Raw genomic sequence first — 13,016 nt, 5'->3', positions numbered from 1 at the left:
TCTGGGTGTAGCACAGCCAGCCAACCAGGGAAAGAAAGCCCTGAGCCCAGCGGGCCGCTCGATAAGCATCTCTCCCCTCCCCCACTAGGGGCATCCACGTGCTTCACATTCTTGGACGTCTGGGAGCGGGCGGAGGCGTGAGCTGCGGAGATTGGTGGGGGACAGATGGGGCGCCACATCCTATGCACCCCTTGTCTAGGGCACAGAAATGGGGGCTGCGGAGAGGGAGGCAAGGTCTCCAGGTCCCTGCGGGATCCAGTAGGTCTCCTTCCACACAAACCTGCTCTTTTCCAGGAGGCAAGGGGTGAGTGGAGAATTCTCCATGAGGGGGCTGGAAAATGACTCCAGTCCCCAGAGAGCCTCACCATACCAAGGGGTGACATTGGTCCTATGCACTCTAGACAGGGTCTAGTGGCCACCACAACTCCAGGTTCTTCCTGCATGCCTCAGAGCAAACTCATACCCCATGGCTGCCATATACACACCCCACTCTGACTAGGGGAACTGGAACCCAGGCCTCTAGCTCAAACCCACTCCAGGCTGAGTATGAAGCAGGTCTCCACTTCCTCATATCCAGTGGTTGGGGGAAGCAGCCTCACCAAACTGGCCACATGTAGGACTCTGCAAACCTCCTTCCTTCTAGTTCTGGGCCAGGTAGAGCTGAGCTGTCTCCATGGGCTAAGGAAGAGACAGGGGCTGAAGCCCAAGGGCTCAGATTCCCAGATCCCCAGTGGTCTAGAGAAGGCAGTGAAAGGGGTGGGCCTGGCAGCCCTGCCCCAGTTATCCCTGTGGAGGGTGTGCATGTAAAGAGGGGACTTTTTCCTCCACTGCTGGGATAATGGAAAGGGTTCTAATGTCACCTCTTTCACCTCCCTTTTTCCAAAGCCAGTGGTTATCACTCACCCCTCCCTCCTGGTCGGCAGCCTCACAGCTGATTCAGCCCCAGAGGCAAAGGTCAGGGGGCAGGACAATAGGAAAGACTGGTGTAGAGGAGTCTCTGGGAGGGCAGAGGTGGGCTATCTGTCCACCTCAGGTCTCTTCCTGAAGCAAGAGGGGCTACGGGTGGGTGGGTAAGTCCTTTGCCATTTAATCTTTCTAATCTGCCAGATCCCCAGAGACCCCCTCCATTCCTCCCTGGCAGGCAAGAGAGTGGCAGCAGGTCTAAGAAGGTGGGAGAACCTCCTGGGAAGAGCTGAGTACAGATGGATAGGGTAAGAAATCTGAGTCACCTAACAATAACCCCCCAAGCGCCTGTTCTTGCCCACCTCACAGATGGGCATGAATACACCCAGGTGTTCACCCTGGCATACACAAACCCCTCCCTCTCCAGCCTAAACCCTGACTAGAGAAGGTACTCAACTGCCAGGACATCAGGGTTCTCATCAGGCCCCTCTTAGGGACGGCAAAAGACACCTGGCCCTATTTCCTAGACTAACAAAAGGATTTGGTGGCCAGTCGGGTTAGGAGAGAATAATATACTCCTCATTTCCAGAACAGCCCCAGACCCACAAAGACAAACTCAACCCAGATTAGGACTAGAGGAAGGAGGATTATTCCCAACAGAGCAGCCTCTTCCTTCCATTCCTGGAGAAAGAATCCTTTTCGATGCTAGCCAGTGTCTGGGGCCAAGACACCTCCAGATGAACCAGATACCCCTCCCTAAGATTGGTCCCTACCTAAGGGTTGGGTCAGGACAGTACACTAGGATCTGGTGAAGTTGCCCCTTCTGCCACACCCCACTGGAAGCACCAAAGACGGAGCACTCTCCTGATACCCACTCTAATGACACAAGAGTGGGGGCTAGGGTCAGCAGATGTACATGGGAGGGGGTTCTCTCCCAGGCTTTAGCAGGGGTGGGATCTGGGGAGATAGCCCCTCCCCCTGGGATCAGACAAGCTCACAGGAGCACCTTTATCCCACCCTCCGGCCTGCTGGTAAGCTATGGGATTCCAAACAAGAAGATATAAACTGGGGGCAAGAGGCTGGGCTTCATGTCCCCTGGAAGAAGTGCAAGAGAGGTGAATGAATGCTTCCTTGAAAGGAGGAACCCTCAAAGTTCCTCAGCCCGGTTATAACAGAAACAGCACCCCAGGGTGACTGGGGACAATTGTCCAGCTAGGGCACTCAAGTGGAAGTGAGATAAGGGAAAGTGAAGGGGAGGGACAAGACCCCTACCGCGCCCAGGTGCATCCCCGGGGAGAAGTGGAAGCCCCACCGCCACCCACACCTCCTACAATAGCAGAGAGGAGGCCAGTACATACAGTGGTTTGAGCCATTCCAAAGCGGAGTCCGGAGCGGAGTGGAGTAGGGACCCGGGGCGGGGAGCCCCTTCTCCGGGAGTAAACAGGCTCGATTCTGGTTATAAAAATCCACCACTAGGAAGGGGTTAGGGGTGGGGGCAAGCCCCCCCACTTCCACACTCTCGTACATCTTCCCCCTTGAAAACAAGAGGTCCAGGTGGGGAAGTCCTGCGTGCCGCCCCCTCACTCAGCCGGCCGCGCCATCCGAGCAGAGGCCGGGGACAAGGAATACGTCCCCTTGCCCCGACTGGCGACCCGGGCAGCCAGGCAGCCCTTGTCCTTAAGTGCCAATGTCTAAGTCCGCCGGTCTCTCCACCAGTCCCTCCACCAGTCCCAGGTGGAAAGCGGGAAGTTGCGTGTGCAGACTGGGGTCCCTGGGAGGGGACGCTCAGTGGAGGCCAGGGAACTCGGCGGCTTCACCTCGAGGGGGCTCCCATCTCAAGTCTCCCGTGTCCGAGGAAGAGTCCGACGGCTCCCGAAGTCCGCAGGCGGGAGGCGGGTTCGGTAAGGAGCAGGCGGGGTGGGGGGGTCTCCGAGCACTTCCTCCAACGCTCCGGGACTCCCCGGCTTCTCCTGGGCGAGGATTCCGGGTGGGGGTGGGAACCCTGAGCGGCCCCGCCTCCGCCAGGCCGGGCCGCGGGCGGCTAGATGGGTCTCCCGTGTGTGTCTTGGCCCCCCCAGCCCCCGCCCCCGGCCGACAGCCCCCTCCCTCCGGTCCCACCCCCTCTCCTCTGCCCCGCCCCGATCAGGCACCGCCCCTGGCTTAACCCTTTTGGGGCGGGTCTGACTGTAGATGACGAAACACAGGGAGACGAGTGAAGAGCGAGTGGGGAGATCCTCGAAGGGGAAGAAGAGGGGAAGGAAGAGAAAAACGAACCAAAGGAGGAGTACACCGAGTACAGACGGAGGCAGGGTACGGGAAAGGAGGGGTGCGGGCGGAAGAGGGGCGGGCGTCTCACCCATCCCAGTTCCGGCTCCCAGCTTCCCCCCCACCCAGCTTTGGTCAATCCCGGGCAGGCGCTGCGGAGACCGGGGAGGTGGGGTGGTCCCCTGTCCTCCCCTTAACACACACCCCCACCCAGCCCCGGCCTCATTTGCCTAATGCAATGCGGCTGAACTCTCGCTGAACTCGCCTAGCGGCGCCTCACCTCCAAGTGACCCACCCACCGCTGCCCGTGACATCACCCGCAGGGTTCGCCCGCCGGTCCCCTGCCCGGCCCGACCCGACCCGGCCAGCTCTCCCAGACACGCAGAGAACGGCCGAAGGTGGGGTTGGGCCGTGGTGCCTGTGGCCAAGCATTAGAGCCACGAACGCAGCGTGCCTAGTGTCCCGGTTGTGACATTGTGCAACTTGGGTACTGTGTCTGAATGAGACGCCCGGCTTGTGTCACTGTCTGTGACATCATGTATGACTCGGGCCACCAGCCCGCCCGCCGGAACCCAACGCGGCAGCGCAGTACTGTTGGCACAAACACAAGCAGAGGGGGTTCTCCTCCCCACTCTGCGTGCTTCCGGTGAGCAAAGCCCCGCCCAGGGTGTCTCCCAGCTAGGGAACTAGGATTCACAGCCAAATGGTCCAGCCCTGGAGAGATAAAAGGAGGGTCTGGTGTCTTCCAGCTGACCACTTCCTCCCGGAAGCCCTCAGGATGCCTAGGATGTCTGTTTCTTTGAAAGAAGGACCTTGGTTGGGTAGGTCCTTAGAAAAAGGGGATGCCCCTGGAGGAGGTGTATCCCTTTACCCTGCTCTGTAAAAAGGAGATGAATTTACCTAAAACAGAAGGTTATTCTTCTAGAAGCCAGGTGCTTTACATATGTTGTCACTTAATTCTCACAGCAACTGCAAGAGGCTTTAAAAATAAACAGTTTGGGTTGGAGATGTGGCTTAATGGTAGAGCATTTCCTAGCTGCATGAGACTGGTTCGATCCCCAATACCACCAAGAAAAGAAACTGAAATCTCAGCAAGAGTAGGTGAGTCCTGCAAGATCACACTACTAATATAATGGGTAAAGATGCAAGTTTCTGTCACCAGAGCACATGCTTCCACCAAAGCAACTCAATATGAACTGTATTTTCTAAGTGTCTTTTATAAAGTGGATATCCTGAAGACCTTCTGGAGTAACATCTACTAATGTGTAATATGAAAACATTATATGTACATATGTGTGTGTGTGTGTGTGTGTGTGTGTGTGTGTATATATATATATATATATATATATATATATATATATATATACAGAGAGAGAGAGAGAGAGAGAGAGAGTATTATGTCACAAGTATAGTGTGCTCTGAAAGAAAGGTGTCAAGGTCAGGGAAAAATTCAAAGCAGAGACATTTTAGAAATTCAGAAATCACGGAAAGAACAGAAAGGAGTACAGTTCCAATAAAAGAGCCTGTGCAAAGGTCCTGGAGGTAAAGAAGTTGATGATTCATTCAAGGAACTGACAGAAGACAGGATGGATGCAGATGAAATTCAAGAGGAAAAAGAGGCATCAGACCAGGTTGGAAAGTGGGCTAAGACCAGACTATGTAGGTTTCAATAAGGCTTTTGGATTTTATCATAAATGCAAGGAGAAGTCATAAAAAGATTACAAGCAAAGAAGCAAGACCTGAAGAAATTCATACTGTGTGAAGAATGAATTAGAGTGGGGTTGGTAAAGTGCTTGCCCAGCATGCACAAGGCCCTGGGTTCAATCCCTGGCACCACCAAAAAGAATGGATTAAAAAAGGATGGCAAGAATGACCATTTAGAAGCTACTGCAGGAGTCCAGGCTAAGGCAAAGGTAGCTTAGCATAAGAAACTGGCAGTGGTGAGGGACAGAGAAAGGTGAATTCACAAGATATTTTAAAGAAAGAACCAATGGGGGTGGGGTGGAGTGGGAAAGGGTATCTGGTATAGCTTACACAATAGCTAAGTTCCTGAGACAGCACTATAGAGAAGTCCTTCTGCTACTGGGCAGATAGATGGGTTTGGGGCTCAGCACTGAAGGTCAAGGTTGCAGAAGGAATACTGGGGGCTGGGATAGGTATGCAAGTCTTGGCAGTGAATGAGGCTGCTGGAGAAGAGGACAGAGTACTTCTGTGCCCTTGGTATCTTTCCGTCCAATGATGTAGCTCTTTGGCACCAGTTATGTGCTAGGCTCTATGCTCACAGCTGCAAAGTGGTAAGGGATCTGACACTGTCCCTTGTGGTCAGGGCAAGATCTCCCAAATGATTATAGCTCACTGTAGGAAAGGGAGAAGTAACTGGTAAAGAGATGAGTGTTGTAAGAAAGAAAAAACTAAGGAGCCACAGGCATTCAAAGGAGGGAGGGAGGGAGAGGATGGCAAGGAAAGGAGAACATCTGTGAAGATTTTGGGGAAGAGGCAGCATTCAAGATGTTCCTTGAAGGATGGATAGGATTTCCAGAGCTAGAAAAGAAAAGCTGGGGCGAGGTGCCTGTTCTGGGCAACTGCAAGGTCATGCAGCAGGTCAAGGCAGAACACAGTATCCTGGGGCAGTAGGAGAAGAGGAGAAAAGGAAGGCTCTGGCCAACAGCAGGGTGTGGAAGCTTGGACCCCATCCTCCTCTGCTTCATTCTCCCAGCTCCAGCTCCTCCAGGGCTTTGTGCTTAGCAAACCCAGAGCAAGAGTGGGCTGAACCAGCTCCCACTTGTGCTAAGCAGTGTGTCTTCCCTTCTGTCCCCACCTTCAACTAGAGGGGACATTAAACAGATCATGAGGCCTGATGCCAGATCTGAATACAGGGTGGCCATCTCCCAAGACAATGCCCAGCTCCACCCTGCCCCTTGTTATCACTGTTCTTGAAGGCATTTGAAACTCACAGAAGCTATCACCAGCAAGTGGGTCATTGTGGCCTCACAGCAACTAGTCCAGCCAGGGACAAACTAGGAGTCTTTCTTCAAGAAGGACAAAACAGACTCAGAGAGAGGTTAGGTGACTTGCCCAAGGCCACACAGGAAGAACTATATTTTAGGACTTCTGCCCTTGGGGGAAGATAAGGGTAGAGGGGTGTCAGGTCACCTTCAGGAAGAGGAAGACCTCTATTTGATATAGCCAGAGCTGAATGACCTCCAGTCTATCCTGGCCATGGAGGAGAAGAAGGTACCACCCCAGCATGACTTGGAGAAGGTACCACTTCCTCTTTCCACAGATACTACCCCTCACAGGGCTGTCAGGTCCTGTACTAGCACATCCACATGGGCACATATCCCTTGGCATGAGGTGGACACAATGCCTCAGAACCTGACTCCCCTAAGAGAAAGAGAGGCTTCCTTCCATGAGCCTCTACTGCCACTGGCAGTAGACCTGCACTGAGAGAGCCTGTGCTTTATCCATGCTGGAAGATTAAAGGTGAAGGATCCCATTTTCATTCAGACAACTCCCTTTCCCAAGGGCTCTCAGTTGACTCTGCATTTTGGACCCCCAGAAAAGGCATTGCTAGGCAGCATCCCCTCCCCCGATCTGAGAGTGGGAAGAAGGGAGGGAGGATGTACAGACTGCAAAAGAGAGGAAGTAGAAAAGAGGAAGGCATAGCCCCCTCCACTGTGCCTCAGGTCCAGGCTTACCCAAACCCTGGGGACACTCCCCAGTCTCTGTGGACACACAGCAAACTCCCAGATGGAAAATCTGGAGCCACGCTTTCAGGCTCCCATCCCTGGCTTCTCTGTTGACTGCTTTGAACTTCCCTGCACCCACCCCACAAATTGAAACAAAATAAGAATAATAGGAACTGTGGCTTTTACATGCTGTTCCTTCAGTGTCTGTCTGAAGATGGGGGGAGGGTACCCACTGAGCTCTGCAAACTCTTGTGGGCTGCAGCGGGCAGACTGGAGGTGGGGATGGGTGTGAACAGATTGTAGCCACAACTTCCAGGACAGGATGGAGATCTGGCTGGCATCTTATCTCCCCTTTCCTCCAGCCTTCAGAATCCAAAACAGAGAAGAGGGGGTGTGGCTTGGTGCCTTCCTTGCACCCCCCTGGGGTGGGGGTGGGGCAGGAAAGCTAAAGCAGAGACAGGGCCTCAGCCATAGGACAACAGGAGGGAGTGTCAACATTGGCACAGAATTCCCTCCAGGCTCTCCACCCAGGAAGTGCCTCCCCCACACCTGCCTATCTGGATGGTGGGAAACAGCCCCACTTTACAGTCCTCCAGATTGGGTTCTGCCATACCTTAAGTTTTAACTTGTGTAAATGGGAGTAAGTTCCCTCTCCCAAGATTGTAGGGATTAAGATTTGTAAAACCCAGATAAAGTTCCTGACCCACAGCCTCCTTTTCTCTCCAGCTCCCACCTACAAACAACGAAGGTCCAATGGCTTAGGGTCATGTGCCACACACAGCTGAATACAATACCTTGACAATCTTGCCTAACTCAGTCCTCTGAGGTAGGTTCTGGTAATATCCCTGTTTTATAAATGAGGAAACATGTTCTGAGAGGTAATCACACATAGTATGTCCAAGTTTTGACCGGCGAGCTCCAATGCCCACTCCATGGCCCCCAGTCAGACCCCTTGGCCTATGGAATTCTCAGGGTAAGCAACAAAAAAGGAAGATTAGTTCTCCCTTTCAGCTGAGCAGAGCCATGACACAAGCATAAGAAAGAGAGACCCTCTCCTCCCAAACACAACAGTAGAAAGATCACTTCCCCCTTAAGCACACAAGCTATGCCATAAATCATGTCCCACCCTGAGCCCTGGCAAATAAGCAAGCTAGCCAACACCCCCTCTGGAGCACTGGATTTGATTCTCCCAAAACACACTCAACTCTGGAACTCTCTCACCAAATACACACTAGCCATTAATTCCCTTCTTGTTTGTTTTTTGGTGCTGGCGATCGAACCCATGGCCTTGTGCATGAAAGGCAAGCACTCTACCAACTGAGCTATATCCTCAGCCCCTTAATTTCCTTCTTAACACAAAAAATCAACCTTGACCTTCACCCCTAAAACCCTCCATAATACACACAGCATCCCAAACCTCCACAGCAAACACCAGTCCTCAGAGGCCAAGCACAAAGGGGAGAGGAAGGTCTCATACTCTCTTGGGGGCCTCCCACCTGGTTCCCTGGGAGGATGCAGCAGGCATTAGGATAATGCCCACCTTTCCCCACAGTGAACCAGAGAGGAGTTCTGTCTTTCCACAGGCCACTTGGTTTCTGAAGGGCACACTCAGAACACCTAAGGTGCTGCCTCCACCCCACCTGGGTAGAGAGCTGAAAGGGGTTGGAGGAACCGTCCCAACACCTTTGCTCAGTAGGGAACAAGAAAAGGCAGTATCCTCAGTGAGTTTTCCTCAGAGGACCAGAGTACACCATTGCTCCCTTCAGGAATGGAAGGCCACCAATCTCATCTCTCCCAGAACAGCCTGATCCCCATCGTCAGCCCCAAGGGGCAAGCTAAGCTGCCTCCATCTCCAAGACAGACATGTGACATCTTTATCAGTCCTGCTTCCCTACCCAGAGCTGAAGAGCTCTGATCACCAGGCTCCTCCACCCCTACAGGAGAAGGAAAGAGATGCCTTCAAACCCAAAGCCATGCCTCTGATCTCAGAAAAGGAAGCTCAGAAGCTGGGGGTCTAAATAGGAAGAGAAATTGTTGTTGTTTACTAGGAGTGGGGGAGGAGCTGGGAAACTAACAGGCTCACAGAGGAGGGGACAGGAAGGGGGCATTGCTTAACTTGGGTGGAGAAAGCCAAAGAAGGCCACATTTGCCCGAAATGTGGGTACCCCACCCTGGGGGTAGAAGGTTACCAGGGTAGGAATCCCTCCCCACCCACCTCTAAGAAAGAGGAAGAAGCTTGCAACACTCAGGGGAGGGCAAAACATTTGCTCTGTCTGGCAGAGAAAGGGCAAGGACAAGGACCAGGCCCTAGCCCCCCACCTCCAACTCTCCAGTGAATATAGGCCCCAGGTAGGGCTATGTTCCCATCACCTGGGGAAGGAAAAGCTATCCACAGGCACCAGGTTGCAGGATCCCAACTCCTCTACTCCTTAAAAATCCCACCATGACAAGAAGCAGATGTTCTTCCAGCTGCAATGACCTGAGACTGGACTATTAATTCTGCTCCCTTCAAATGTAGCAAATATTCCATATAGATGCACCCACCCAATCCCCAGCAACCCTGAACCCCAGAGGCTGTCCTTCTCCTGTCACCAACACAAACTAAAAGACCAGACCAGAATTGGGGTTCCCAGACTCCATCTGCCTCACCCTCCTATATGAGGTAGACAGAAGAAGGAGCAGAAACAGAAGATGAAGCTTTCAGAAAGGGTTTGCAAAAAGAAACTGAGGCAGCACCTGTCTGTCCCCTAGCCCCAGGGCACAAAGTACAGGGAACTTTTAGAGGAGCACAGATATAGAGTTCCTATTCCTGGTGGCTAGTGGGGCCTGAAGGGAGGGGGCTGTGGTGGAGCCAGAGGAGGCGATCCAGGAAGCAGTGGTGGCAGTGGGCCGACGGCCAGTGTGGGCAGTGAGGTGCCCAGCCAGGGCCTGCCCCAGGGACAAAGAGACTCCCTGGCTCCGGGGAGAGAGTTCTGCCCCCACACTGAGAAGGGGACACTAACCCAGCCCAGCCAGGCACATAGGGCAGTGGTGCCAGGCAGCTTGCCAATAGCTGTGGGAGGGGCCGTGGGTACCCAGGGCGGGGTGTTCAGTCCCTGACGGCCAGGAGAGGTGGGACACATTTCCCAGGTCAGCAGCTGACCAGCCAGCCAGCCGTCCATGGCCTGTTCTGCTGCTTCCACCCACTCCTGCCCCAGGCCAGGCCTGGCTCCCTCCTCCCCAACCCTGGCCTGGCGCCCAGCTGGGCCCTGGGGGCCAGAGTTACTGTAAGCGGCCTGGCAGGCCTCAGGCCTGGACTCTGCCAGCTGGCCATAGCTGCCGCCACCTCCCACTACCTGGCTTGGCCAGCCAGGGAAGAGTACTGAGACCCCCACCCAGCCAATGGGTGACCATCACAGCAAAGGGTGGAGGCAGAAAACACAGGCCCTGCCAAGACCATGCATATGTCTAAGCCAGAGTCCAATCCGAGCGCCCTCTCCTGGGATACTTAACCCTGTCCACCAGGCTCAACTGCCAGTCCCTCTCTCACTCTCCCACAAAAAGAAATGGGGTGCTAGTGGGGGGTGCTAGTGGGGTAGAGCAGAGGGCTCTAGCCACCTGCCTTTACTTAGAAGCCCTTTCCCTCAGAGTAGTGGATGGGGGCACGTAGGTTAGGGACAACTCTCTAGCTCTCCATAGAGCTGCCATTTCCACCAAATGTTGAGAGGTTTGTTTATTCACCTCCAGCCTCTGTGTCCAGTCCTTGGAACTATTTATAAAGGCCCTCAACGGCAGAGCACAGGAGAGGGGCACAAGGGATTCCACAGAGCTGGGAACAGCATGGTTCATCTCTCTGCCACCCTCAATGTCAAACACTGCAAACAAGCCTACAGGCAGTGGGACTTTCATCCTTGAGCTCCCCACACCATAATCCCACTGGTCTGGAAAAGACCTTGCCACTCATTACGCTCCCAGCAGAATAGATGTGCCAAGAGCCCAAGCCCTGAGCCTGCTGCCCTCCACATCTCCCTCCCACAAAGCCTCCCCCGACACCCAGACTTACTGGCTGGGGATGGTGTGCTGTATCCACTAACTGGAAGCTGGTGCTGGAGAGTGGTCAGAGGGCCTGGTGGGGAGAGTCCACCCAGCATAGGAGGGAAGAAGAAGGCATAGGGAGGCACCGGGTACCCATTGAGGTGCCCACCCCCAGGTGTTGGGCAGGAGCTGCTGTTGCTGGCCATGCCAAGCGACCACAGTCAGAAGAGCAGGCAGATAGTCTGGCAGGGAGCTGTGGCGGGCTTCAGGCTGCCCCTCCTCGAGGCATGGGGCCTGGGCCCAGAGGGGGTTTGGGTGGTCAGCCCACCCCCCTCTTCTGTCCTGGAGCTGCTGTCCAACGTCAACAAACCAATCTCAGCCTTCTGGAGCCCCCACCCTAGCTGGGGGGCCAGGTGGGTTGGGGAATATCCCAAGAGTTGGTCCTTTGGCGAAGCAGTTCTGTGAGCTGTCACTTTCCTGGGAAGGTTCAGAGCTGGCCTTCAGGGTACCAAAAGAGATGCCACTCCTAGACGGACCCCAGCTAGGCAGTTGGGGGGGCCATGTCCTGTGGTGCTGCAAAAGGAGAAAAGACAGGTGAGTGGACACTGAGGAAAAGGCACATGGGATTCCCCGTGGAGCTCCCTAACCTGGGTGACCGGAGATTTTCCTGTGGCACCAGCTGAGCAGACAGCTGGCACCATGCCTGGCTGGCAAAGCCAGCCTGGGAGCAGGGCCCAGGCACTGCTGGGGGTGGCAGGATAGCAGAGCCAGGCTGGGGACATAGCCCAGAGTATCAGAGGGCCTCTCACCCAGAATCCTCAGGGAAAGGGTCTACAGTGCCACCTCAAAATATCAATGCAGCAGAGGCAGGCAGCTGGCTCTCCTTCCTCAGTGTGGGTTACCTGAGGTCAAGATGCAAAGAATGTGCATTGGGGGAGGAGTGGAGAAAAAGCCGCTTCCCTAAAGCATTGGCACTTCTCAGAAAAATGACTCCTTAGCCAAGAGGCCCCTCTTATATCACTTCCCACCCCAAATCTAATTCCCAGCACCCCAGATGGGTTGGTCCCACACGCCTGGGGACGAGGCCCATTTACATACACACAGAGGGGAAAATGGAAATCAAAGACCCCTAGGTATCACTTCCAATGCCTAAGAGCATGGATGGTCCGGAGTGTGGGGGAGTGGGCAATGTGTTAAGAGGGCCAGGACTGCCCAGGGTGGAAAGTCTCCCACCTCCAGCAATGAAGGGGCAAGAGAGGTTGATCTCAGAGTTCACCACAACACTTTTGTCTGCAGAAGCAACACACCGAGGAATGGGATGGGAGGTAGGCCAAAGATAAAAGGCTAGATGACCCCCTTAGCAGTGTGTACACAGATCCACACCCTGTTTCAACAGCTGGGAGCAGAGGATACACAAGGAGTAGATAGGCAGTGGTGAACCCAGAGATTCTATGACAGTGAGACAGGTAGCACAAAACAGAGAGAAGAAAAATGAGAAACAGATCCACAACAAGATATTTTAAATTCATTTGGATTATGGGTTACAAATAACAAACTTTATATATATATATATGAAATGTATATATTTATATATATATATATGTACATATATATATTGTGTATATGTATGTAAAAATAAATCACAGCCAATCAAAATCACAAGAAACTCTACCCAGTCTTGTTTCTTTCCCTTCCTCTTCCACCAGGTACTATCTCAAGAATAATAAAGGATGGGCTGGGAATATAGATCAGTTGGTAGAGTGCTTCCCTTGCATGCACAAGGCCCTGGGTTTAATCCTCAGCACCAAAAAAAAAGAAGAAGAAGAAGAAGAAGAAGAAGAAGAAAGGTATGCAAGGTATGCACACATCACAGGATGGCTCTAATAAAGAAGACAGAAAATAACAAGTATAGTTGAGGATATGGAGAAATTGGAATCCTCATACAAGGCTGGTGGGAATGTAAATAGTATAGCTGCGTTGGTAATTCCTCAAAAGGTTAAACACAGGTAGCATATGACCCACCAAATCCACTCCTATGTATCTACCCAAGAGATATAAGTCCACAAAAAGACTTGTACATAAATGTTCAGAGCAGCATTGTTCATAATAGCCAAAAAGTAGAACCAACTCAAATGTCCATCAGCT

At 53.2% G+C, this 13,016-nt stretch overlaps 1 protein-coding gene across 3 annotated transcripts in view; it reads right to left on the bottom strand.

Annotated features, from left to right (window-relative positions):
- The window catches only part of Rara (retinoic acid receptor alpha), a 35,378-nt gene that overhangs the window by 11,386 nt on the left and 10,976 nt on the right, over nt 1-13,016 (bottom strand). For 2 of the 3 annotated variants that reach the window (XM_026387021.2, XM_026387022.2), the window contains exon 2: nt 10,900-11,444. In XM_026387021.2, coding sequence (XP_026242806.1) covers nt 10,900-11,077 — 178 coding nt within the window. In that variant the 5' untranslated portion in view covers nt 11,078-11,444. Of the gene's footprint in view, nt 1-2,261; nt 2,852-10,899; nt 11,445-13,016 lie in introns of those variants that run through there. The other variant, XM_026387023.2, reaches the window with a different exon arrangement.

Source organism: Urocitellus parryii, chromosome 7 (genome assembly GCF_045843805.1).
Source record: "Urocitellus parryii isolate mUroPar1 chromosome 7, mUroPar1.hap1, whole genome shotgun sequence".
Lineage (NCBI taxonomy): Eukaryota > Metazoa > Chordata > Mammalia > Rodentia > Sciuridae > Urocitellus > Urocitellus parryii.
Note: the sequence above shows the minus strand (reverse complement) of the source record. Positions and strands in the feature narration are given on the sequence as shown.